The 22,814-nt window shown below is 42.5% G+C and overlaps 1 protein-coding gene across 6 annotated transcripts in view; it reads left to right on the top strand.

The window, feature by feature from the left end:
• Positions 1–1,799: 1,799 nt before the first annotated feature.
• Stau2 (staufen double-stranded RNA binding protein 2) overlaps positions 1,800–22,814 on the top strand; it is a 289,111-nt gene continuing 268,096 nt past the window's right edge. For 2 of the 6 annotated variants that reach the window (XM_069990937.1, XM_069990938.1), the window contains exons 1-3: positions 1,802–1,908; positions 10,181–10,260; positions 11,934–11,999. In XM_069990937.1, coding sequence (XP_069847038.1) covers positions 11,982–11,999 — 18 coding nt within the window. In that variant the 5' untranslated portion in view covers positions 1,802–1,908; positions 10,181–10,260; positions 11,934–11,981. Of the gene's footprint in view, positions 1,909–10,180; positions 10,261–11,933; positions 12,000–15,429; positions 15,485–22,814 lie in introns of all 6 variants that reach the window. The other 4 variants (XM_069990939.1, XM_069990935.1, XM_069990936.1 and 1 more) reach the window with 4 other exon arrangements.

Genomic DNA, 22,814 nt, shown 5'->3' with positions numbered 1-22,814 from the left:
GGGAGACAGCCAAGTGAAGGGGTGACATTGTCCAAAAAGAAATGTACTCATTACCTGACTTATATAACTGTAACCCCTCTGTATATCACCTTTGTAGTAACAACAAAAAAATATGGCAGAAATAAAGGTTTCAATGAACTTTAATGATCTGAATCAAATAAGAAGGAATGGCTGATGAGTTCAAAGTCATGTTTAAAAGCATAATAAATTGGCTGGGTGCTGGTGGCTCATGCCTGTAATCCCTCCTTCCCTTCTCCCCCCGGCCAAAAAAGCGTAACTTCATTTATTCCAAAAGCATTTACTGTCCACTTACTTGCTGTTGGATACTAGGAAAACAAAGATGAATGAGACACCAAGCCTGTTCCTCACCAATGCAATGTTTGGCAGAAGCGAACGGTGGAATCCATCTGCAATATCAAAGAGGACCTCAAAGAAGAGCAGGACTGCTCAGAGGAGTTAGCAAATGCCTGTTTTCTCGGGAGGTGATCTGTGAATGGCCCGAAGGATGATTTCTTCAATGAGTGAGGGGAAGGCCACAACCTTGCAAGCTTTAGGTGGCAGATCAGAGTGGCCACCCCCACTTAGGTCCCTACTTAAGTCCCTCCACCTCCGCCTGCACTATGCCTATCTCCCGACTCTATTCAGATCACTATGGCGTCCCTCCTCACCTTTCTGTTAAAGTGGCTGTGGTCTGTTGAGGTGGGAGTCGCTCCCTGCTTTCATTCTTCTCACCTTTTCCAACCCATCCTTTTCCTTAACACCATCTGCAGACAGGCAACTACTGGATTTACAGGATGATGGAAACCATAGGTCTCTAGACATTTTTTTTTTTTTTCTTCAGGCAAGCAAGCGAGGGAACTCTGGGAGTAGTAAGGCAAATGGCTAAGTTTGTCAGAACACAGCGATCACACCGTTTCTGGACTTCGTTTATGAACGAATTGTTTTTTCTTTGCTGCCATTTACAAAGAGTCGAGTTTTTTTGGGCTTAACTGGGTTGAGGTTACCCGGGTGGACACAGGTCACCCACAGTGCAGGCGGGAGGAGCTCCGCCTCGCCCCTCGGGCTTCCAGAGCGCTGTTCCAGGGGGTCCTCGTCGCTGGCCTCCGGATTTCTTCAAGTGATCACAGGGGATTTCCATGTTTGGGTGGGGAGAACACGCGGGCGCCCCGGGTGCCGGAGGGCAGGGGATCGCAGGTGCTTTCCGGGCGAGGCCGAGGGCCGGCCTCCTCCCTTGGCTTCCCTCCCCCAGCCCGGGAGGGTGCGGGGTCGGCCGACCGCGGGAGCTGGGCGCAGCGGGCGCGCTGACAGCCGACCACCGCGGAGAGGAGCCGGGGCCGCCGGGGGGGGGGGGGGTACTGCGGTGGGGCCGCCGACGGCAGATCCGCGGGGCGGGCGCGGACGCCGCCGAGCCGAGCGCAGGTGTGGACGCGGCGGCCCCCGGCCCACCCTTGGCAGCCGAGGGGCGGGGGGGGGCGCGCTCCCCACACACTTGCGGGCCCTGGGCTCCCGCGGTCTCCCCGGGAACCACCCAGGTCTTCAGGCTCGGCTCAAGGGCCGGCAGCGCCGCAGCGCCTGCGATGGCGGCGGGCCCGGCGGCCGCCAGGGGGCGGGAGCGGCGCGGGGGGACAAAGGCCGCGGGCGGGTGGCCGGGCGGAGCGAGGGCCGGCGTGCGCGCGCACGAGGCTGGCGTGCTGGGGCGCAGGAGCGGCTGCGCAGGCGGGGGCGCGCGGCGCGGGCCCGGAGGGCGCGGCGGGAGCGCAGGGAGGCGGGCGGAGGCGGGGGGCGGGGTGCCGAGGCGTGGAAGCCCGCGGCGGCGGCGGCGGCGGCGGCGGCGGCGGCCGAGCGGGGTCAGTTCTGTGTGGTGCTTGCCAATGTTGGAGCCGTCTGCAGCGTGTCCCGGGCTAGAAGGTAAATAACCTCGTGGGGGGCGCCCCGGAGGCTCCCCCTCCCCGCTTCCGCCTCGCCGGAGGTGAAGGCTGAGGGCGCTGGGGAGCGCGGCGGGTCGGCGGCGTGGCGAACCCCGCGGAGAGCGGCCCCCGTGGCGGCCTCCCCTCCCCCGCGCCGTCCCTCCCTCCCGGGCCGCGCGCGGCCGGCGGGGGAGGGGAGGGCGGCGGGCGGCGGGGGAGGGGCGGCTGAGGGGGGTGTGGGGAGGGAGTGGGACGACACAGGTGTTCTGAGGGGAGGAGCCGGGGGTGGGGTGGGGAGGCCGGCTGTGGGGGGGGGCTGAGCCGGGTGGGGGGGGCATCCTGCGGGGGGGGGCTGGGAAGGTGGTGGTCGCGGGGACGGCGGGACGGGGCGAGGCGGGGAGCGGCGGGCGGCGCGGCGGGCCTGGGGGCGCCGGGGGCGCGGCGGCGGGGCGGGGCGGGGGCGCGCCGAGGGGGCGGCGGCGGCTATTCCTGTAGAATGGGCCAGCCGCACCGACGTAACTCGCCGAAATTGGGAAGGTAGGTGGGGCCGAGGGGACAAAATAGATCCGGTGACCGGCAAGTTCTGCCGCGGCTCAGCCCAACTCCTGCCGTGAGGGCTCGGCTTCAAGGGGAGGTTGGCCGTGGTGACCTTGCCGGGGCGACCAGACAAAGCTCGGTGACGGCCGGCCGTGTGCGCGGCCGGGGACTCGGGGCGGTGGGGGCTGTACCGCAGAGGCCACGGAGGCCGGCGCCAAGCTGGGAGTCTTCAGAGGGGGGGCGGGGAGCAGGCCACGGGCTCCCGGAGTCCCAGAAATTATGCAAGATTTTGCTTTCTGCACTGTTGAATAATTGTCTTCGCAAGGCGTTCGTGATTGATCTCTCCCCCGAAGAGGCTGAGTAGAGAAGGCCCATCCAATGAGGGGAGAACCGGGAATTTACCCAAGGATTAAAACAAAAAAAGTGGATGGATCCGGCCGACAGGGAGAGAGATGATCGATGGTCCTCTACGTGTGCTTCACTCACCGAAAGCCTGGATTACTGGGTTTTTATGATCTTGGTGAACTTGTGCAGAGCTGTTGCTTGGATTTCTGGTGTGTCCTTGTGTTTTGGAAAAGCCTGAACATTTGAAATCAAGATCTGATTGGCAGGCAGGATGAGAGTAACCTTGAAGGAAAGATTGCAACATTTCTCAATAGGATATTTCTTTCCCATCCGTGTGTGTGTGCGCGCGCGCCTACTGGGGCTTGGACTCAGGGCCTGGGTGCTGTCCAGTTTTTCCCTGTCAAGGCACAATAAAGCATAATTCCATTTGAACCACAGCTCTACTTCTGTCTTTTTGGTGGTTTATTAGAGGTTAGAGTGGGCTTCCTGGGCTGGCTTTGGACTTCGAGGCTCAGATTTCAGCCTCCTGAGTAGCTAGGATTACAGACCTGAGCCATATTAGTGGCCAGTCTGTCTTTCTTGCTTTTTTTCCCTCCCAACCCCCTATTCCCCCCCCCCCCCCCCCCCCGCTTCCTCTCTCTCTCCCTCCCTCCCTCTTTTTGCCAGTCCTGGGGCTTGAACTCAGGCCCTGCGCACTGCCTCTGAGCTTCTTTTGCTCACAGTTAGCACTCTGCCACTTGCACCACAGTGCCACCTGTTTTTTCTGTTTATGTGATACTGAGGACTCTACCACTTGAGCCACAGCGCCACTTCTGGCTTTTTCTGTATATATGGTGCTGAGGAATCAAAACCCAGGGCCTCATGCATGCAAGGCAAGCACTGTACCACTGAGCCACCTTCTTCTCAGACCCCATTTTTACTTTCTTAAGATGAATAAAATATACTATTGTACATTGAGGTGTAGTAGAAAAAAAATAAACCTGTCAAAATCAAACTTAATCTGCTTAATTGTCTTGTTCAGTTTATCTATATTTTACTGTGAACCAGAGATAGCACAAATCACTTGAATTGTAGATGTGTTATATTTTGCAATAAGACTATTACATTTTTGAAGCAATAATGTTAAACTGTGTGTGTTTTCACCACCTTTCATTACCTAGCAGTGTAATAGGAAATTTACTTCTAAGTGATGGATGACATTGATAGAGTACCTACTTCCTCACAAAAAGTTTTCTTTTTCCCTTAAAATCCAGTGTTTTGTATCTGTTGAAATATTGCTGTCTAACCCAAGAATGTGTTATCAATTTTAGAAAGTGTGGTATGAATTTTTGATTTTTAGCTTTTAATTTGGAAATAGTTTCAAGATTTCAGAAAAGTTGCAGGGAGAATACAGAGAACATCATGATAAATTTGACTCGGGTCCACCTGTTCTCATGTATTGGTTCACCTTTTATGGTCTTTTACACACAATATATTGTTTTCCTGAAGATACAATGATACTTTTAAATAATACAGAAAGTGAGACTATATAGTTGGCCAAAATACGTACTTTTTTCTTTGTACTAATTTCTTTATTTTTATTCTTTGTTGTGGTACTGGAGATAGAACCCAGGGCCTCCTTGCTAGGAAGCACTCTGCCACTGAGCTGCCCCATGCCTGTCCTTATCTCTTCCCTTCCCCTTCCCCCTCCTTTTGAGACAAAGCCTCCTGTGTACCCCGGCTGGCCTCCTGCTTGTGATCCTCCCTTTTTACTCTTCCTAGGGTACCACATACCTGGCTCTTATTTCCTTTTTTATATGTATATATTACACCAGGTTCTATTTTCTTCTTTTATTTGTGTATATAAACAAAAGACCTTTTTTTTTTTTTTCTGGTCATGGGGCCTGAACTCAGGGCCTGGGCGCTGTCCTCAGCTCTTCAGCTCAAGGCTAGTACTCTACCATTTGAGCCACAGCACCACTTCTGGCTTTTTCTGCTTATGTGGCGCTGAGGAATCAAACCCAGGGTCTCATGCATGCAAGGCAAGCGCTCTACCACTGAGCTACCTTTCCAGCCCCAAAAGACCATTTGTATGTATAGAGGGAAAAACAATCTAGGTTTTGTAACAGTTATCTGTCCATACTACACAGTGTGGAGAGATACACCCAGTGTGTTCCATCACATGTATTTGTGCCTTTCCTTGTTACTCAAAGTATTAGGTGACCACTACTTGTAATAATTATGATTGATATGTGTGGACATGTCATTGATTTTGATAAACTCCCCAAATTCTCCATATCTGCCTTGTCATTATTGTAGTTCCAGACGTTAAGCACTTTGGTACAGGAAACATTTAAAGAAGGTGTGTCTTGGGGCTGGGAAGGTGGCTCAGTGGTAGAGTGCTTGCCTTGCATGCATGAGGCCCTGGGTTCGATTCCTCAGCACTACATTAGCAAAAAGAAAAAAGCCAGAAGTGGCGCTGTGGCTCAAGTGGTAGAGCACTAGCCTTGAGCTGAAGAGCTGAGGGACAGCGCCCAGGCCCAGAGTTCAGGCCCCACGACCGGACCCAAAAAAAAAAAAAAAAAAAAGAAGGTGTGTCTTTTATCACTCAGTGTATAGTGAAGAGAAGAGGATTTTGAATTTGTCTGAACTGGGTTTTAATATCACCAATGTAGCTATGAGTGAATAGCCCAAACCTGACCTTCTTAAGATAATTAAAATTAAATGAGCGAGTATAAAAGTGGCAGATAGGGGCTGGGAAGGTGCCTCAGCGGTAGAGTGCATACATGAGGCCCTGGGTTCGATTCCTCAGCACCACATAAACAGAAAAGGCTGGAAGTGGCACTGTGGCACGAGTGGTAGAGCACTAGCCTTGAGCTAAAGAGCTCAGGGACAATGCCCAGGCCTAGAGTTCAACGCCCATGTCTATAAATGATGGTTTCCCATACTACTAGTACGTTGGAATTTTTCACTGCCATAGTTTATTGAGTGAGACTTCTGTATACTTAGAATCTTTCATTAACTCTTAGAAGACACTAAAATTTGTACAGTTCTAATTTTCCTTAAAAGCTGTTTGTGTTTGTGTGTGTGTATGTGTGTATCTACCTACTTGAAAAAATTAAAATGAAACACATTTTGAAACACTTTAAAAATATTCCATGAGGGGCTGGGAAGGTGGCTCAGTGGTAGAGCACTTGCCTTGCATGCATGAGGCCCCGGGTTCGATTCCTGAGCACCACATAAGCAAAAAGAAAAAAGCCGGAAATGGCGCTATAGCTCAAGTGGTAAGAGCGCTAGCCTTGAGCTGAAGAGCTGAGGGACAGCTCCCAGGCCCAGAGTTCAGGCCCCACGACTGGATACCCCCCACCCCCCAAAAAATATTCCATGATTCTTTTAGAATGTGGAACTTTGAATTGGTATTTAGTTCTGTGTAATTTGTAGCCTAAGAATGAGGATAGTAAATATTTTTGCCTTTTATATTGTCCACTAAGACATATGCATGAGAATTACCCACCAATTGTGGGGTCTGTGCTAATACAAAAAGTTTATGGAAACTTTTTTTTTTTTTGTCAGTTGTGGGGCTTGAACTCTGGGTCTAGGCACTGCCCCTCAGTTCTTCAGCTCAAGGCCAGTGCTCTACCACTTAAGCCATATCCCACTTCTGGTTTTCTGGTGATTAATTCTCATGGACCTTCCTGCCTAAGCAGGCTTTGAACTGAGATCCTCAGATCTCAGCCTCTCCTGAGTAGCTAGGATTACAGGCATGAGCCAGGATGCCTGGCTGGAAACTTTTGACAGGAGGGGAGGTAGAATTTTACGAAACCACAGGTAGCATATAATGGCACTGTTATGTCTTCCTACTTTATCAAATGCTTTAAAAATGTACAACAACAGACTGGCATATGTTTCCTTGTTTGTTTAAACTTGAGACCTTTTTTTTTTTTTGTTAGCTTCACAACCATCTATCTGGAAGAACATCATTAAGTAACATCATTTAAAACACAGTCACTACTGTATCACAAATGGGCATATCTTTAAAAGAAGACATGAAGTACTAGAGACACATGCCACTGTGGGCATTCTGAGTTGTCCATGGTATGCTTACAAATTGTAATTTTTGTAATGCTGTGAATTTAACAACTTTTTAATGAAAAGGATTTATTTATTTTTGGTGCTGGTCCTCGGGCATGAACTCAGGGTTTGGACACTGTCCTTGAGCTTTTTTGGTCCATGCTAGTGCTCTACCACTTGAGCCACAGCTCTACTTCCAAAAGCATAATTTTTTTTTTTTGGGGTCCAGTCATGGGGCCTGAACTCTGGGCCTGGGCACTGTCCCTCAGCTCTTCAGCTCAAGGCTAGCACTCTACCACTTGAGCCACAGCGCCACTTCTGGCTTTTTTCTTTTTGCTTATGTGGTGCTGAGGAATCAAACCCAGGGACTCAGGCATGCAAGGCAAGCGCTCTACCACTGAGCCACCTTCCCAGTCCCTATAATTTTTTAATACTATTTACCCCACAGATTGCTATTAAAGGCATATTAGCTTCATAAGTTTTAAAACTTTTTTTTGTTTTTTGTTTTTGTTGGTTGTGGGCCTGAACTCTGGGCCTGGGCGTTGTCTCTTAGCTCTTCAGCTCAAGGCCAGCGCTCTACCACTTGAATCATAGCACTACTTCCGACTTCTGCATATATGGTGCCGAGGAATTGAACTCAGGGCCTCATACATGCAAGGCAAGTACTCTACCACTGAGTCACCTTCCCAGCCCAGCTTCATAAGTTTTAATTTATGCAGCTCTTTCTTTTTTAAGTGTGAAAGAAACATTGACAATTTTTTTTTTATTCAGTTGTGGGGCTTGAACTTTGGACCTGGACACACTCCCTCAGCTCTTTAGCTCAAGGCGAGTGCTGTACCACTTGAGCCACAGCGCCCCTTTGGGTTTTCTGAGTGGTTTATTGGAGATAAGAGTCTCAGGTGCTTTTCTGCCCAGGCTGGCTTTGAACCATGATTCTGAGATCTTAGCCTCCTGAGTAGCTAGGATTATAGGCCTAAGCCACTAGCACCCAGCTTGACAGAATATTTTAAATTGTACAATTTAAGTGAATAGGTGTTATAATTTTTCTTACTTAATAAAGTACCTTTTTCATATAAAAAGATTAGAACTTAAAAAAGTATATACTTCAGTATTTTACTGTTCCTGCTTCTTGGAACCAATTGTGTTACTAGAAGACGTACATATAAGTCTATATATTGTTAATGTTAAGAGGCTTATAAACAAAATGTATTTCTCAGAGATGGCAAGGAAGTAGTAAATATTACTAAATTGTAGAAAGTGAAGGACACTAAGTCACTAATATGCGTTTAGTGTATTGTTTATACATCACCTTCCAAATTAAATTCATTAAAAAAGAGAAAATTAATTGGGTTTGTAGTTTTAGTTATTTATGGCAGTTGAATTTTAACACTACTTGACTAATGCTACAGTTTTTTTTTTGTTTTGAAAATAGTATTTATTGCCAAGAATGCTAGACACAATGCTACAGTTTTTAATAACCTTAACTTTTGAATTAAAAATATGCTTTGTAATTGATCACACTCAAATTCCAATGTTTTTGATTTGCTTATATCTAACAATTATTTTAAGCTAGTTTTATTCGAGTGGAATTGCAGAGTTATCTTCTCATTTCATACCATATTACCTCAGATTTAAGGACTTAACAAGCATTTTTTTTCCTTTTTCTTTTTTTTATTGTGAAAATACTGTACAGAGGAGTTACAATTACATGGGCAAGATAACGAGTACATTTCTTATGAAGCATTGTTGCCTCCTCTTTGTTTCCCCTTCCCATCCCTTCCCATACTCCCCTCACCTCCCCCCCCTTAAAAAGCATTTGTTATCTCACGGTTTCTGTGGTTAAAAATCGTCACTCCTGGACATCTATCCAGAACATTACAGGCCAGAATACTGTAAAGGTACTTGCACATTCACATTCATTGCTGCACTATTCACAACAGCCAAGGTATGGAAACAGCTCAGATGCCCTACTGTAAATGACTATCCACAATAGAATTTTACACAGCCAGTAGAATAGTATTATGTCATTTGCAAGGAGATGGATGGACCTAGAACAAATGTTAAGTGAGGTAAGCCAAGCTCAGAGAGACAAATGGTGCATGTTTTCTCTCATATGTGGAAGCTAGATCTAAAATTCACTGGAGCATAATAAATTATACAGGACTCTAGGCATTCACACCAAACAAGGATAGTCTTAGGAGAGGGAAAGGCACAATGTCTATATACATCTGATCATATAAAATGCTGTTTATTAAAATGAACTCCAGGAAATGGAAATGAGATTTTTTTTTCTTTGTTGCGGTTTTTGTTTTCTTTTTGTCTTGTTTGTTCATTTATCTGTCTTTGGGAGGTTAAGGGGAGGCACAGAAAATTGAGGGACAAAGGGTGGACAAATGCAGCAGTGGTTTTCACTAGACACCGTATTCAAAATGAACTATGCAACTTGTAGGTGGGATGGGAGGGAAAAACTGGAAGAGAGTGAGGGAAGGGTGTTATTGTTCAAAAAGAAATACACTCTTAGCCGGGCCCCGGTGGCTCACGCCTGTAATCCTAGCTCTGGAGGCTGAGATCTGAGAATCTCGGTTCAAAGCCAGCCTGGGCAAGAAAGTCCGTGAAACTCTTACCTCCAATAAGCTGCCAGAAAACCGAAAGTGGCCCTGTAGCTCAAGTGGTAGAGCTCTAGCCTTGAACTGAAGAGCTGAGGGATAGTGCTCAGGCCCAGAGTTCAAGCCCCATGACTGACAATTAAAAAAAAAAAGAGAGAGATATACTCCTTACCTGACTTAGGAAACTAACTCCTCTGTACATCACCTTTATAATAATAAAAAAAAAATGTGGGTGCAGTGTGGCTGAGGTCACATATGAGGTTGCAGTTAGGCTTTCATTTGGAGCTGCACCTACGTCTGAACGCTTGACTGGTGAAAGACCTATTTGCAAAGACCAGCTTTCAACTTCAGTCCATCCTTTGGTAGGATTCAGTTCCTTGGGGCTGTGGTATTGAAGGCCTTGACTTTTGCTGGTTGTTGGCCATGGGCTTCTCTTAGTTTTTTGCTGTGTGTGCTTTTCCAAAGAGCAGTGCACACTATAGCATCTGGCTGTTTTCAGAGCAATGAAAATATGATGGAGAAAACCTGATAAAACTTTATAATTTAACTTTAGAAGTGGTATCTAATTATTTCTGCTATATCCTATCACAATGATTTCTAATTTATTCTTTAAAAACTGAAAAAAATGAAACAAAGATAGACCGAATAATTTGCCTAAGCCTTAAAAGATAATCTGAAGAATTTGGGCAAAACTTTAAATTTACTAGTACCACTTATTTTTTTTTTTTCCTACAGGATCTATTTCCTTAGAAAATATGAAAACAGAAAAGAAATAAAAGAACATAAAAGTTAATACCAATGCTGAGGACACTATTGTAAGAAATAGCAAAATATTTCACAATTGTTTTAAATTGTCTTGTTTGTCTTGAGAAAATGGTATCCAAATATGTGTGTGTGTGCATACACATGTATGATCCTGAAGGGAAGTTTATTGTTAAAATTTTCCAGCTTAAGAAATGGTTCAGCCCTCTTTCTGTGTTGGTAGCTTGATGGTTTTTTTTTGTGGGGGGGAGGTGCTGATTTATATTTTATGTGCATTCCCATTAGGAAAGCCCATGGTTTATGTTTGGGTTTTTCTTGTCTTCCTTGGCATCTATGTATAAGTTAAGTATTGAAAGGATTTATCACATGCAAAGAAATACAACCAAGGAGAGAGAGACAAGCCTAGAAAGTAGTAAAGCCAAATCTAGTAATGGAGTTTTATCATGCTTGTAACCTGTAATCTTAGTCACTCAGGAGGCTGAGATCTGAGGATTACAGTTTGAAGCCAGTTTAGGCAACTAAGTCCATGAGACTTTACTGGTTACTTCCAGTTAGCCAGCAAAAAGCTGGAAGTGGAGCTTTGGCTCAAGTGATAGAGCACCAGCTTGCACAAAAAAGGAAGGGTGAGTGCTAAGGCCCCAGGATCTGCACATGTACACATGAAAATTATATATATATTTATAATTTTTTTTTTTTGTCAGTCATGGGGCTTGAACTCTGGGCCTGGGCGCTGTCCCTCAGCTCTTGCTCAAGGCAAGCACTCTACCACTTGAGCCACAGCACCACTTACGGTTTTCTAGTGGTTTATTGGAGATAAGAGTGTTGTGGACTTTCTTGCCTGGGCTGGCTTTGAAACATGATCCTCAGAGCTCAGCCTCCTGAGTAGCTAGAATTACAGGTGTGAGCCACCAGCGCCTGGCTACATATATGTTTATTTTGAAAGTAGAAGCAAAAAAAAAAAAAAATTCAACACCTTAGAGAATACTTGTGTGTGATTTAGCTTCTTTAGGGTTAACATAAATTGTACAGATGGGAGGAACAAGGATGTTTCAAACGTGGCTAGAGCAAGGGCAGTATACATTAAGGATTTATCTGAAAGGTTTGGATTTGTTCACAAGCTTCTCTTTCAAGAGTTTTTAGAACTCCAGATCCAGAGGGGATTTTGTTCAGTAGTCTAGATATTCATTGTCTGGAAGTTGCCACAAGTTTACTTAAGTAAAAGGCAAAAAAAAAAAAAAAAAAAAAGCAAAACCAAATGAAGTTTAAGCTAACTATTGGCGGTACATACCTGTAATCTCAGCTGTGGAGGAGCAATATATAGAATGTTTATGACTGGAAGCTGGCCCTAGGCAAAAATGTAAAACCTTATCTGAAAAATAACTAAAAAAGGGCTGGGGCATGGCTCAAGTGGTAAAGAGCCTCTCTAGTAAATTCAGGCCTTGAGGTCCAACCCAGTTTCCTGTTAAGTTTAAATTACCATTCAGGAAAAAATAAACATTTACTGCCTTGGTTATACTAGTCACCTTTTAGTTGCTTAGTGGCCAGATATGGCTAGTGACTAGCTATTGGTTTGACCACCCAGGTATGAAACATTTTTATTAAAGTTCTATGTTGGTCTGGATCAACTCCTTTATATTTGATGGTTAATCAAGGTATATAAATAAAGTATTACCTGGTGATTGAGATTAGCAACTAAATTGAACTTTATTTCATTTTTATTTTCCAGTTTTTGGAGCCGTGAGGTATATAGCAGTTTGACCAATATTATCTTAACATGCTTCAAATAAATCAGGTGAGTTTGTTTTAAGGCATGTCATACTTACATGATGCTTTGGTCATAAATTGTGGAAATGTTGTCAGTTCTTTTGTAACCGGACCACTCTATATAGAGAAGTTACATGCTATATAGTATTGTAAACAGTTACATACTTTAGGTAGTCATTATTGAGGACTGATGGTTTAAGGAAAATAGTGATAGTTCTGAAAGTAGATAACTTCAGAGTAGGGAGCAAAAGATTTTTTAAAATGTCAAATCCATTCAGGACTCGTGTTCAAAGTGCTTGTGGTCATAGTCTAGCATCAGTGGCTGGCAGTTCTGCAGACTGAAAGCATTCCTAGTGACAAATCTGGTGAAGTAGTGTGTCAGTGTGTTAAAAAAAGGTTCTTTTTCTAGGGCATTGAAAAAGGCCAAAAGAAAGTTTCCTGCTAAATAAGTTCTCTATAGCCATATAATAAAATACCACATAGGCTCACCGAAAGTATTTTTTTCTTAGTTTGTTGGCATTTCTGTAAGAACTATATATATTTAATTTTACCTTTCTTGAATAAACAATATTGTATTGGAGGTATAGTATTACAAAATGCTTCGTTTTCTTTTGTTTGCAAATCAAAAGAGAGGTAATTAATTTAGTTTCTGTGATTTGAGAAAATAATCTCTCCCTTTCCTTCCAAGGATGAGCCTCATGCTCCATTAGAGTTCCATCTTTAAGCCAATATCTTCTAATTTTATACCTGTTGAGGCTTCTTTTCTGAATGCCAGACTCTTCTTGCAGTTATCCTGATATCTTTACACTTATCAGGCTTCATATGTGCTGGAGAAATAATCTAAATACTTCAGTATATCTGGACTGACTTAGTTCCTAGTTTTGGAAGGGCCATTCCAGTTCCAGGGCCTTTGCACAGTCTACTTCTGCCTGAACCTCTCTTCACCTTTCCATACTTGGCTCTCTTGACCACAGGCCTAGTTTATGCTAGTATATTTTAACAGGATTGTGATATTTTAAGTTATTCAAATGAGTTATAGTTGGCCCTTCATGTCCATGGAAAGTGCATCCATTGGTAATGCACCCGTAGATGCAATCAGTGATAGGTTGAAAACATAGGAAAAAATTGAATGTATCATTCCTTAAACAAGACAGGATAACAATTTATATTTTATTAGATATAAGTAATCTATAAATGATTTCAAGAGTATGGGAGGTTTGTGTAAACCAATAGGCATGCTGCATTTTATATAAGGTGCTTGAGCATCCATAAATCTTGGTATTTGAGGGGTGTCCTGGAACTGATCCTCCATGGATACTGAAGGATCACTGTATTGTTTGATACCTATCTCTGTTGTTTGATGTTTACAGAGTGTTTTTTTTTGCTTCTTTTACTTTTGTATTCCCATGTCCTATAGCAAATAATGTAAATAGTTGTGTTTGTAATACTGATGAATGGGTGAATGATGCAAAGGTTATCACTAAAGCAAAGAGATGTCTATTATTTTTCCACAGTATCCATATAATTGTGTTGTAAGTTTTGGTATTTTATAGTGCTTAGGTTATACGGGTGTCTTCCCAGCCGAAAAATCTAGCAAAAGGCTAGAAGTTGAGGTGTGGCACAAGTGGTAGAGTGCCACCCTTGAGTAAAAAGCTAAGCATCAGCACCCAGGCCCTGAGTTCAGGTCCTAGTGCTGGTATAAAAGAAAAAAAATAGAATAAAATCTCCTTTATGTAAAGTTGTTCTTTGATTTTCTCTTATTTAGAAAATTTCCTTGTATAGTAAAAGATGTTTTCATTAAGACAATTTTAGTAGAGGCTTAAAGGAATATTAGCTTGTACTCTGCTCAGGTCTTCCTCTACCTTGGATGCTGCTACCAAATCTCATTGGAAGGATCAGCAGGGTGTTAGGAGACTAGTGTTGAAAACTGTTGTAGATGTGAAGTTGCCACTAAATGACTTTTTGTGGACACCTGACATTATTAGGGATGCAATTGGAATACTTTATTTCATGTTCTATAGATTGTTGGAAATAATGATGGATCTTATGGCAGCCAATTTGATTGAAAACTATAATATGGGTTAGTATTGATGCAGTTGTACTAATTTGCTACTTGCTGATCATATTGAAATTAGTCACTATACACAATTTGTAGAGATTGTTCCACACTACAACAGGCAGTTCTTTGGCCTTAGGTTAGAAATTGTACATAGTACCTGGAGATATACATAATTAGTGTGTAAAACACAACTGTTTTAGGATTAGTTAAGGACCCTTTTTTGCTTCTTGTTATTGACTGAACTTTCATCCATTAAAATATTCAAGTCTAAGCTGGGCATAGTGATACATTTCTATAAGCCCATCACTTGGATGCAGGGGGTCAGGGAGACTCATGAATTCTAGGCCAGCTTATACTATATATATCCAGACCCTGGTTTTTTTTTTTTTTTTTTTTTTGTTTTAAACAAAACACAAAAACAAAATCCCAAACACACAAACCAACCAACCAACCAACCAAAACTAAGTTGAAAGGTTAACATAATTGGGAATAGAATTTGTAAAAAGTAATTTCTCTTTAGCGAAATCTAAATTTGAAATCTGAATGATTTTTATCTTTATGATTATTTATGGTAACTTCTTTCTTGGTAGAGTGAGGGTTTTCGAGATAAAAGTAAAATGAGCTGAAAAGATTATTTGAGGTGATCCTTACCTTGAAAGAGCTGACATTTTTACTAGTGATTTCCTCCTCCTCCTCCTCCGCCTCCTCTGCCTCCTCCTCCTCTTCCTCTTCCTCTTCCTTTTCCTCCTCCTCCTCTTCCTCCTCCTCTTCTTCTTTTTCCTCTTCCTCCACCTTCTATCTTTTTTTTTTTCCAGTCCTGGGATTTGAACTCAGGGCCTGGGCTCTGTCCCTAAGCTTCTTTTGCTCAAGGCTAGTGTTCTACCACTTGTGCCAGAGCACCATTTCTGGCTTTTTCTGTTTATGTGGTACTGAGGAATCGAACCCAGGGCTTAACATATGCTAGACAAATACTCTACCACTAGGCCACATTCTCAGCCTACTAGTGATTTTCAACACTGTCTGTAGGATTCTAAGTTTTGATTTGGGATGTCTTTTCCTAAAATGTTGGAAGAACTGCACACTTCTCTTGTCCTGCCAGATCCTTTCATGTGTGTTCCTAAAATAGGTTAAAAACTAGGGTACTGGATGACTTTTAAGATACTTGATATTGGCTTTGCCTCACCTTAATAAGTGCTATGGAACATGGACATATTTTGTGTTCTGTTACAATAATGGCATTTTTTTCTGTCATGAATGTGTGATCTTCAGTTGTACTTTCTCTCTCTCGAATGTGTTAATGTCCTTCTGCAACCCATTCTTGCTGAAGTAAAACTACATTGGCATTGATAAGTAAAAAACAAAAGAAAAAAATCACAAAAATTCCACTATTCTTTTACAGAGATAATTACTGCTAACATTTTGGGGTGTATACTTCTAGATTTTTTTCTATTCAGGTATGTTTTTATGTGAGTATGTGTTATTAATAAAGCAGGTTTTTTAATATGTAAAATTCTGAAGTGATTTAATAATAATCTTTAGATGTACTAAAACTTATTAAACCAACCTCTTTTTGTTGGACAAATTGGTATATCATAATGCCAAAATGAAATTTTGAGATTGGTCAGTTTTTCAGTTATCATAACAAATTATTAGAAATGAAATACTAGAGCTGGAGACATGGCTCAAAGGTAAAATAAAACAAACAAAAAGCCTGGTCAGCCAGGTATGGTGGCTGATGCCTGAATTCCTAGCTGTTTAGGAAGCTGAGATCTGAGGATCACAGCCCAGGCAGAAAAGTCCCTGTGAGACTTTTATCTCCAATTAATCACTCAAAAACCAGAAGTGGTGCTGTGGCTCAAGTGGTAGAGCACTGGCCTTGAGCACAAAGAGGCTCAAGGACAGCTCCCAGGCCCTGAGTTTAAGCCCACAACTGACAAAAACAAACAACAAACAAAAAACTGGTCAAAAGTGTATGTGGATTTTAAACATAAAAATTAAAAAAAATATGTGTTAATAGGATATGGGAATGCTTATTTCCTTCTGGCAATTTCTTTTTATCTCTGATAATCTGTCTGACAAAAAAGTGGTATTTCAGTTTGCATTTCTGTGATCTATATTTGTTATTTTTATTATTTTGCTTTCTGTGAATTATATGTGCCCATTGTCATCTTTTCCTTTTCATTTGTAAATTACATTATTTCTATTTTTTATTATTATTAAATAGTTGCACAAAGGTGTTACAACTTTTTAAGTCAGGCTATGAGTACAATACTCTTGATCAGTGTCACCCATTCTTTCATTCTCCCCCATTTCTACCCTCCCATTTCTACCCTCAAGTTCCGCAGTTTGGTATTTCATACTGTACATAGAATATAATGACCACATTTGCTCATTCTTTCTCCTTCCATTTATGTGGTCTCCCCCTTTGCCTAATCCCCCAAAACATAGTTCCATTTCCTGGTAAATGTCATTATTTTCATTAAACCTTTGAGACTATGAGTCAGTATTTATAATTATTACTTTTTTTTAGAAAAAGAAAAATTGAATGAGAGTCTAGTAGTTACCAGGATAGCAAGTAGACAGTGTGTTTTTCTTACTAATGGTAAGTCTGTAGGGAAATCATTTAATATTAAGCTGCACCAATATAAATTAAGAAGGTATATTTTCAAATGATTGGTTGCAGAAGGATCATTTCTTTTAAATTAGCTGAAGAGGCAGACTTGACAAATCAGTGTGTCCTAAGGGATTAGAGAAGTCTGTGTTATGTGAATTATAGTATTGTGGTAACCGAGGAACAAAGAATTCATAGCAGAGGAACAAAGAGTTCATAGAAGTCTTAAGTATTTTGCTAATTCCTTTTACCAGGGTGTGGTAGTAGATGTTGGGAATCTGGAAGCTAAGAAGTTTTGCAGCCTGACCCTGTAGGGAAAGGGGGTTCTTCTGCAGGTGCTGTCAGAACAGGAAAGTTGTTACCTTGTAGACTGTAAGACAGGGTGTGAAACAAATGATGTAGATTTTAAGGAATAATGATGTCTATGTTTGTAAGTTTGCTGTGAGGAGTTACTGAGTGAAGCAAAATGCTCAGCATTGGTCCTAATGCTGCTATTTCTGCTATCTATTTTACTATTAATGTTATTGTTGGTATTGCTTCTTGACTTGTGACTGATGGGAAAGCAGGGTAGAGACCATTTGAATATTTGGAGGAATAAGCCACTTGGGATTGGTTTCAGTTACTTCCCCTTTTTTCTCCATAGAAAAGTTACTTTTCTTTTTTCTTAAAAGTTTTTGCTGCCCTGCGCCCATGGCTCATGACTGTAATCCCAGCTATTCAGGAGGCTGAGATCCAAGGATCGAGGTTCAAATCTTGCCCAGGCAAGGAAAGTCTGTGAGACTTTTCTCCAATTAACCATCAGAAAAACTGGAAGTAGTGCTGTGGCTCAAGTGGCAGAGCGCTCACTTTGAGCTGAAGAGCTGAGGAACAGTACCCAGACCCAGAGTTCAAGCCCTACAGCTATTAAAAAAAAAAGGCGGGGGGAGGGGGGAATTATTGGTAATTAAACCTGGTGTGGTGGCTTACACTGATAATCCTAGCTACTCAGGAGATCTGAGATCTGAGGTTCACAGTTCAAAGCCAGCCCAGGCAGGGAAGTCCATGAGACTCTGATCTCCAATCAGCCACCAGAAAACATGAGGAGATGCTATGGCTCAAAGTATTAGAGCACTAGCAGTGAGCAAAAAGAGCTTAAGGACAGTGCCCAGGCCATGAGTTGAAGCCCCATGACTGACAAAAAAAAAAAAAAAAAGTTATTGCTACTAACTCTTAGTTTTATTTTTCTCCATCTTGGCATATGGAGTACAGTCTTACCTTTCACAGCCATGAGACAAGGTCTGTAGTTAAACAAGAAAAACAGTAAGCATTAGAGTATTAAAATATAGAAGGAGTCAAGTACAATGGTTCACACTTGTAATCCCAGTTACTTAAGAGGCATAGATCAGAAGGATTGCAGTGTGAGGCCAGCCATAATGAAAAGTTAGCAAGATTTCATCAGTGAACAAGCCAGGCATGGTGGTGTACACCTCTAATCTCAGCTGTGTGGGAGATGTAGGTGGGAGGCACAGGTAGAAGGATCACCATCTGAGGCCTGCCTGGGCGAAAACATGAGACAATATCTAAAAAATAGGCAAAGCTAAAAAGTGTACAGGGCAAAGTTTAAATGTAAACCATAGGGCCCTGAGTTTGAACCCCAAATCACCCCTAAAAATGTGTAAGAAGTACTTTTAGTATCTCCTCTGTTGACTTAACAGGAACTGGATTTATCCTGTGTGTGACCACTGCCAAGGTGGTCCCCAGTGATCACTTCATTTTATCTGCTATTTATACATTTGTGTTGTCTTTGTACAACAAGGGCAGTAGGTGTGATCAATGGAACATGGCAGGCTCATTTTTATTTTTTTATTGGCCAGTCCTGGAGCTCAGGGCCCGGGCACTGTCCCTGAGCCTACTTTTGCTCAAGGCTAGCGTATCACTTGAACTACAATACTACTTCCAGCTTTTTCTGTTATGTGGTACTGAGGAAGAGAACCCAGGGTTTCATGCATGCTAGGCAAGCACTTTATCACTAAGCAACATTCCCAGCCCCAGTGATGGATCATTTTTGAGGATAGGTTATTTTGTTTCCTTTTATTCTCTGTATTCTACATTCTCTGTTTCTCTCCTATACGTCTTCCTTTGTCTTCATCTTGTTCTCTTGCATGCGCTCCCTCTTCCTTGGTTTTGGATTGCTTGTTCTGAGAGTAGTTGTTGCCATGTTGTGAAAAACTGATGGGAGAAGCACACGTCATGGGAAATGAGTGTTCCTGACAGTAGCCAGCAAGAAAAGGTGGCCTCTAACCAACAACACGTGAGTGAACCCTTTTGGAAGCACGTCTTCCCACTGCAATCAAGTTTTCTGACACCTGCTCTACTGAAATCTTAACTACAACTTCATGAGATATCCTGAGCAAGAACTACCCAGTTCAACTGCTTGCTGCTTGCTGACTCTCAGAAACTGAGAACAAATAAAAAATAGTCAATGTTTGTTTTATAAGGCTGCTGAGTTGGGGGTAACTTGTTCTGCAGTTAAAAATATGCCTTTCCTCCCTAGACAAGCAGAGAACATACAAAATACGTGAACTTTTTTTTCAACATTAAATGATAGGCAACACTAGACTGTGATCCCTGAAAGAATGGAGACTAATGAGGTACAAGCTCTTCTACTGCAGTCTACAGTCTAGAGGCAGTACTGGCTTTAGTGAAGAAGAAACCAAAAGAAAGCCCAGCAGGCTTTTTTTGTTTTGTCGGTCGTGGGGCCTGAACTCTGGGCCTGAGCACTGTCCCTCAGCTCTTCAGCTCAAGGCTAGCGCTCTACCACTTGAGCCACTTCCGGCTTTTTTCTTTTTGCTTATGTGGTGCTGAGGAATCGAACTCAGGGCCTCATGTATGCAAGGCAAGCACTCTACCACTGAGCCACTTTCCTAACCCAAGGTGTAGCCCAGGCTGGTCTCAAACTCATGATCCTCCTGTAGCCTCCTACTCACTGATTACAGAGAGCCACCAAGGCCAGCCCAGCAGTCTTGTGATAAGGAAGCAAAGATAAGAACCTTGGAAAGATAAGGTGTGACAGAGTATTAGTAAACAAAAGGAGCTGTCAACTGGAAGCTGAGGGCAGGGGAGGACTAGGAGATTGTACATGAAAAAGCAAGAAAGCCATGTATGCATACATTCTGGAGAGGTACAGAGGGTTCTTTTTTTTTTTTTTTTTTTTTTTTTTTAATACCAGTCCTGGGACTTGAACTCAGGGCCTGAGCACTGTTCCTGAGCTTCTTTTGCTGAAGGCTAGCACTCTACCACTTGAGCCACGGCACTACTTCAGGCTTTTTCTGTTATGTGGTATTGAGGAATTGAATCCAGGGCGTCATGCAGGCTAGGCAAACACAATACCACTAAGCTACATTCCCAGACCAGATCAGGGTTCTTCACCTGAGTTCTGATTTGTAAGTGTTTGACAGGACAGGACCTATTTGAAGTCACAGGAAAAACTGCTGGAAATCAGTGAGATAAATTCTAAAGCTCACACAAAGCACGATACTGGCCATGTTTTCATGGAACATTGGGAAGATTCCCAGATGACTCCAAGTGATTTAAAGTAAGTTAAGTGTGTACCTGAACACTCTTTACAGGAATATAATACAGTCCAGAATTCAACAATAAGAATTCATTTACTGTCATGTAACACAATTAAAATACTTGCCTTATCTTCAGTAATAGATAGAACTTCCAGAAAGATCTTAAGGAAATAGAAGACATGAACACCACTATAATTAGATTAAGGGACACGTGCAGAACATCAAGCACAAGTGAAACATGCTGCATTATATGATAGACCCCAAAACAAGTTTTAGTAAGATTTTTTTTGTTGTTGGTTATGGGACTTGAACGCTGGGCCTGGGCTAACTCTGGGTAGACTAGCGCTCTACCACTTTAAGCACAGCGTCACTTCCAGTTTTCACGGACTTTCTTGCTTGGGCTGGCTTTGAACTGTGATCCTCAGATCTCAGCCTCCTGAGTAGCTAGGATTACAGCCATGAGCCACCTATACCTGGCTAAAATTGAAGATATTTAAACCATGCATAGTATCTTCATGAACAATAGAATCAACTTAGAAATCAATGGAAAGAGTATTAGAAAATTTACAAATATATTTGGCCTTCATGTTTGTAGATTTCTTGTCCATAGATTCAAGTAACTACATATTAAAAACACTTTGGAAAAAAATGTAGCATCTGTGCTGACTTCTTAATCTCGTTATTCTCTAAGCAATGTAGCATAGTAAATATTGACAGTATTTATATCATACTAGACATTATAAATAATCTAAAGATGATTAAAGACTGAGAGGATGTACATAGGTTTTATACAAATTGGTATTCTTAGATGTATATTGTAATCCAACCCCCACAGATACTGAGGGATGTTTACTGTAAAAATCGACCCATTCCCTTTTTTTTTTTTTTTGGTAGTACTTGGGATTAAACTCAGGGCCTTGCCCTTTCTTTTCTTTTTTTTTTTTTGGGTCCAGTTGTGGGGCCTGAACTCTGGGCCTGGACGCTGTCCCTCAGCTCTTCAGCTCAAGGCTAGCGCTCTACCACATGAGCCACAGCGCCATTTCCGGCTTTTTTCTTTTTGCTTATGTGGTGCTGAGGAATTGAACCCAGGGCCTCAGGCATGCAAGGCAAGTGCTCTACCACTGAGCCACTTTCCTAGCCCCAGGGCCTTGCCCTTTCTAGGAAAATACTTTATCACTTGTCATAGCATCCCCCTCTCCCCAGGTCATACTAATAGGTCAAAGAAGAAATATAGAGCAAATTAGAAAATATTTAGAGATACATGAAAGTGAAGAGAACACACATGACTTGACAGTGTTTAATAGCAGTAACACCTATGTTAGCAAAGAAAGATTTCAAGTAAATAATCTTTGAACCTTAAGGATAGTCGAAAAAGAAGACAAACTCAAAGGCTAGTGGAAACAAGTATAAAAAGCCAGGCATGGGCTGGGAAGTTGGCTCAGTGGTAGAGCGCTTGTGTTGCATGCATGAGGCCCTGGGTTTGATTCCTCAGCACTACATAAGCAGAAAAAGCTGGAAGTGACACTGTGGCTCAACTGGTAGGGCACTAGCTTTGAGCTGAAGAGCTGAGGGACAGTGTCCAGGCTCACGACAGACCAAAAAAAAAGCCAGGCATTGGTGACTTACACCTGTAATTTTAGCTATGCAGGCTGAGATCTTAGGATCACAGTTCAAAGCTAGTTTAAGCAGGAGTCCATGAGATTTTTATCTGCAGTTAACTACCAATAAGTTGGAAGTGGAGCTGTGGCTCAAGTGTAGAGCACTAGTCTTGAGTGAAAAAACTCAGGGATAGCACCTAGGCTTTGAGTTCAAGCTCCAGCCACCTCTCCCCCATGAAAATTATAGTGGAAGTAAATTGAAAATAGGAAATATACTATTAAGAGAATATTCATGATTGAAATAATCAAGAGTAGAAATAGCAGGGAATTAGTTCACATTTTTTCAGCATATAAGTGTAATATACAGAAGGGTTAAATTTTTTTTTTTTGGGTCCAGTTGTGGGGCCTGAACTCTGGGCCTGGGCGCTGTCCCTCAGCTCTTAAGCTCAAGGTTAGCGCTCTACCACTTGAGCCACAGTGCCACTTCTGGCTTTTTTTCTTTTGCTTATGTGGTGCTGAGGATTTGAACCCAGGGCCTCATGCATGCAAGGCAAGCACTCTACCACTGAGCCACCTTCCCAGCCCCAGGGTTCATGTTTTATAAGTCAGGTAATGAGTACATTTCTTTTAGGGCAATGCTACCCCTTCTTTTGCTTTCTCCCTCCTGTCCCCGACAATAAGTTGTACGGTTCATTTTCAACACAGTGTTTACTGAATACTACTGTTAAATTTGTTCACTCTTTGTCTCTCTATTTGCATTCAATAATTTTTGAAAACTAAAGGCTGATACTAAATTCAGTGAATTCAGTGGTGAAACACTGAAACTTTTCCTGTTATGGTCAGGAATAGCACAATAAATACCCATATTCATGGTTATCCAGATTGTGGTGGAAATTACAGAGCAGTTAAGCAAGAAAATAACGACTTACAAATTTGGAAGAAGTAAAACTCAGTACAAATAATAATGACCCTGTGTGTAGAAATTCCAGTGGATATATACACAAGCACAAAACTGATAAAT

This window comes from Dipodomys merriami, unplaced genomic scaffold (genome assembly GCF_024711535.1).
Source record: "Dipodomys merriami isolate MVZ:Mamm:240054 unplaced genomic scaffold, mDipMer1.0.p SCAF_4, whole genome shotgun sequence".
In the NCBI taxonomy this organism is placed as follows: Eukaryota; Metazoa; Chordata; class Mammalia; order Rodentia; family Heteromyidae; genus Dipodomys; species Dipodomys merriami.
The sequence above is the reverse complement of the archived record's forward strand: the minus strand, read 5'-3'. Positions and strand labels throughout refer to the sequence as shown.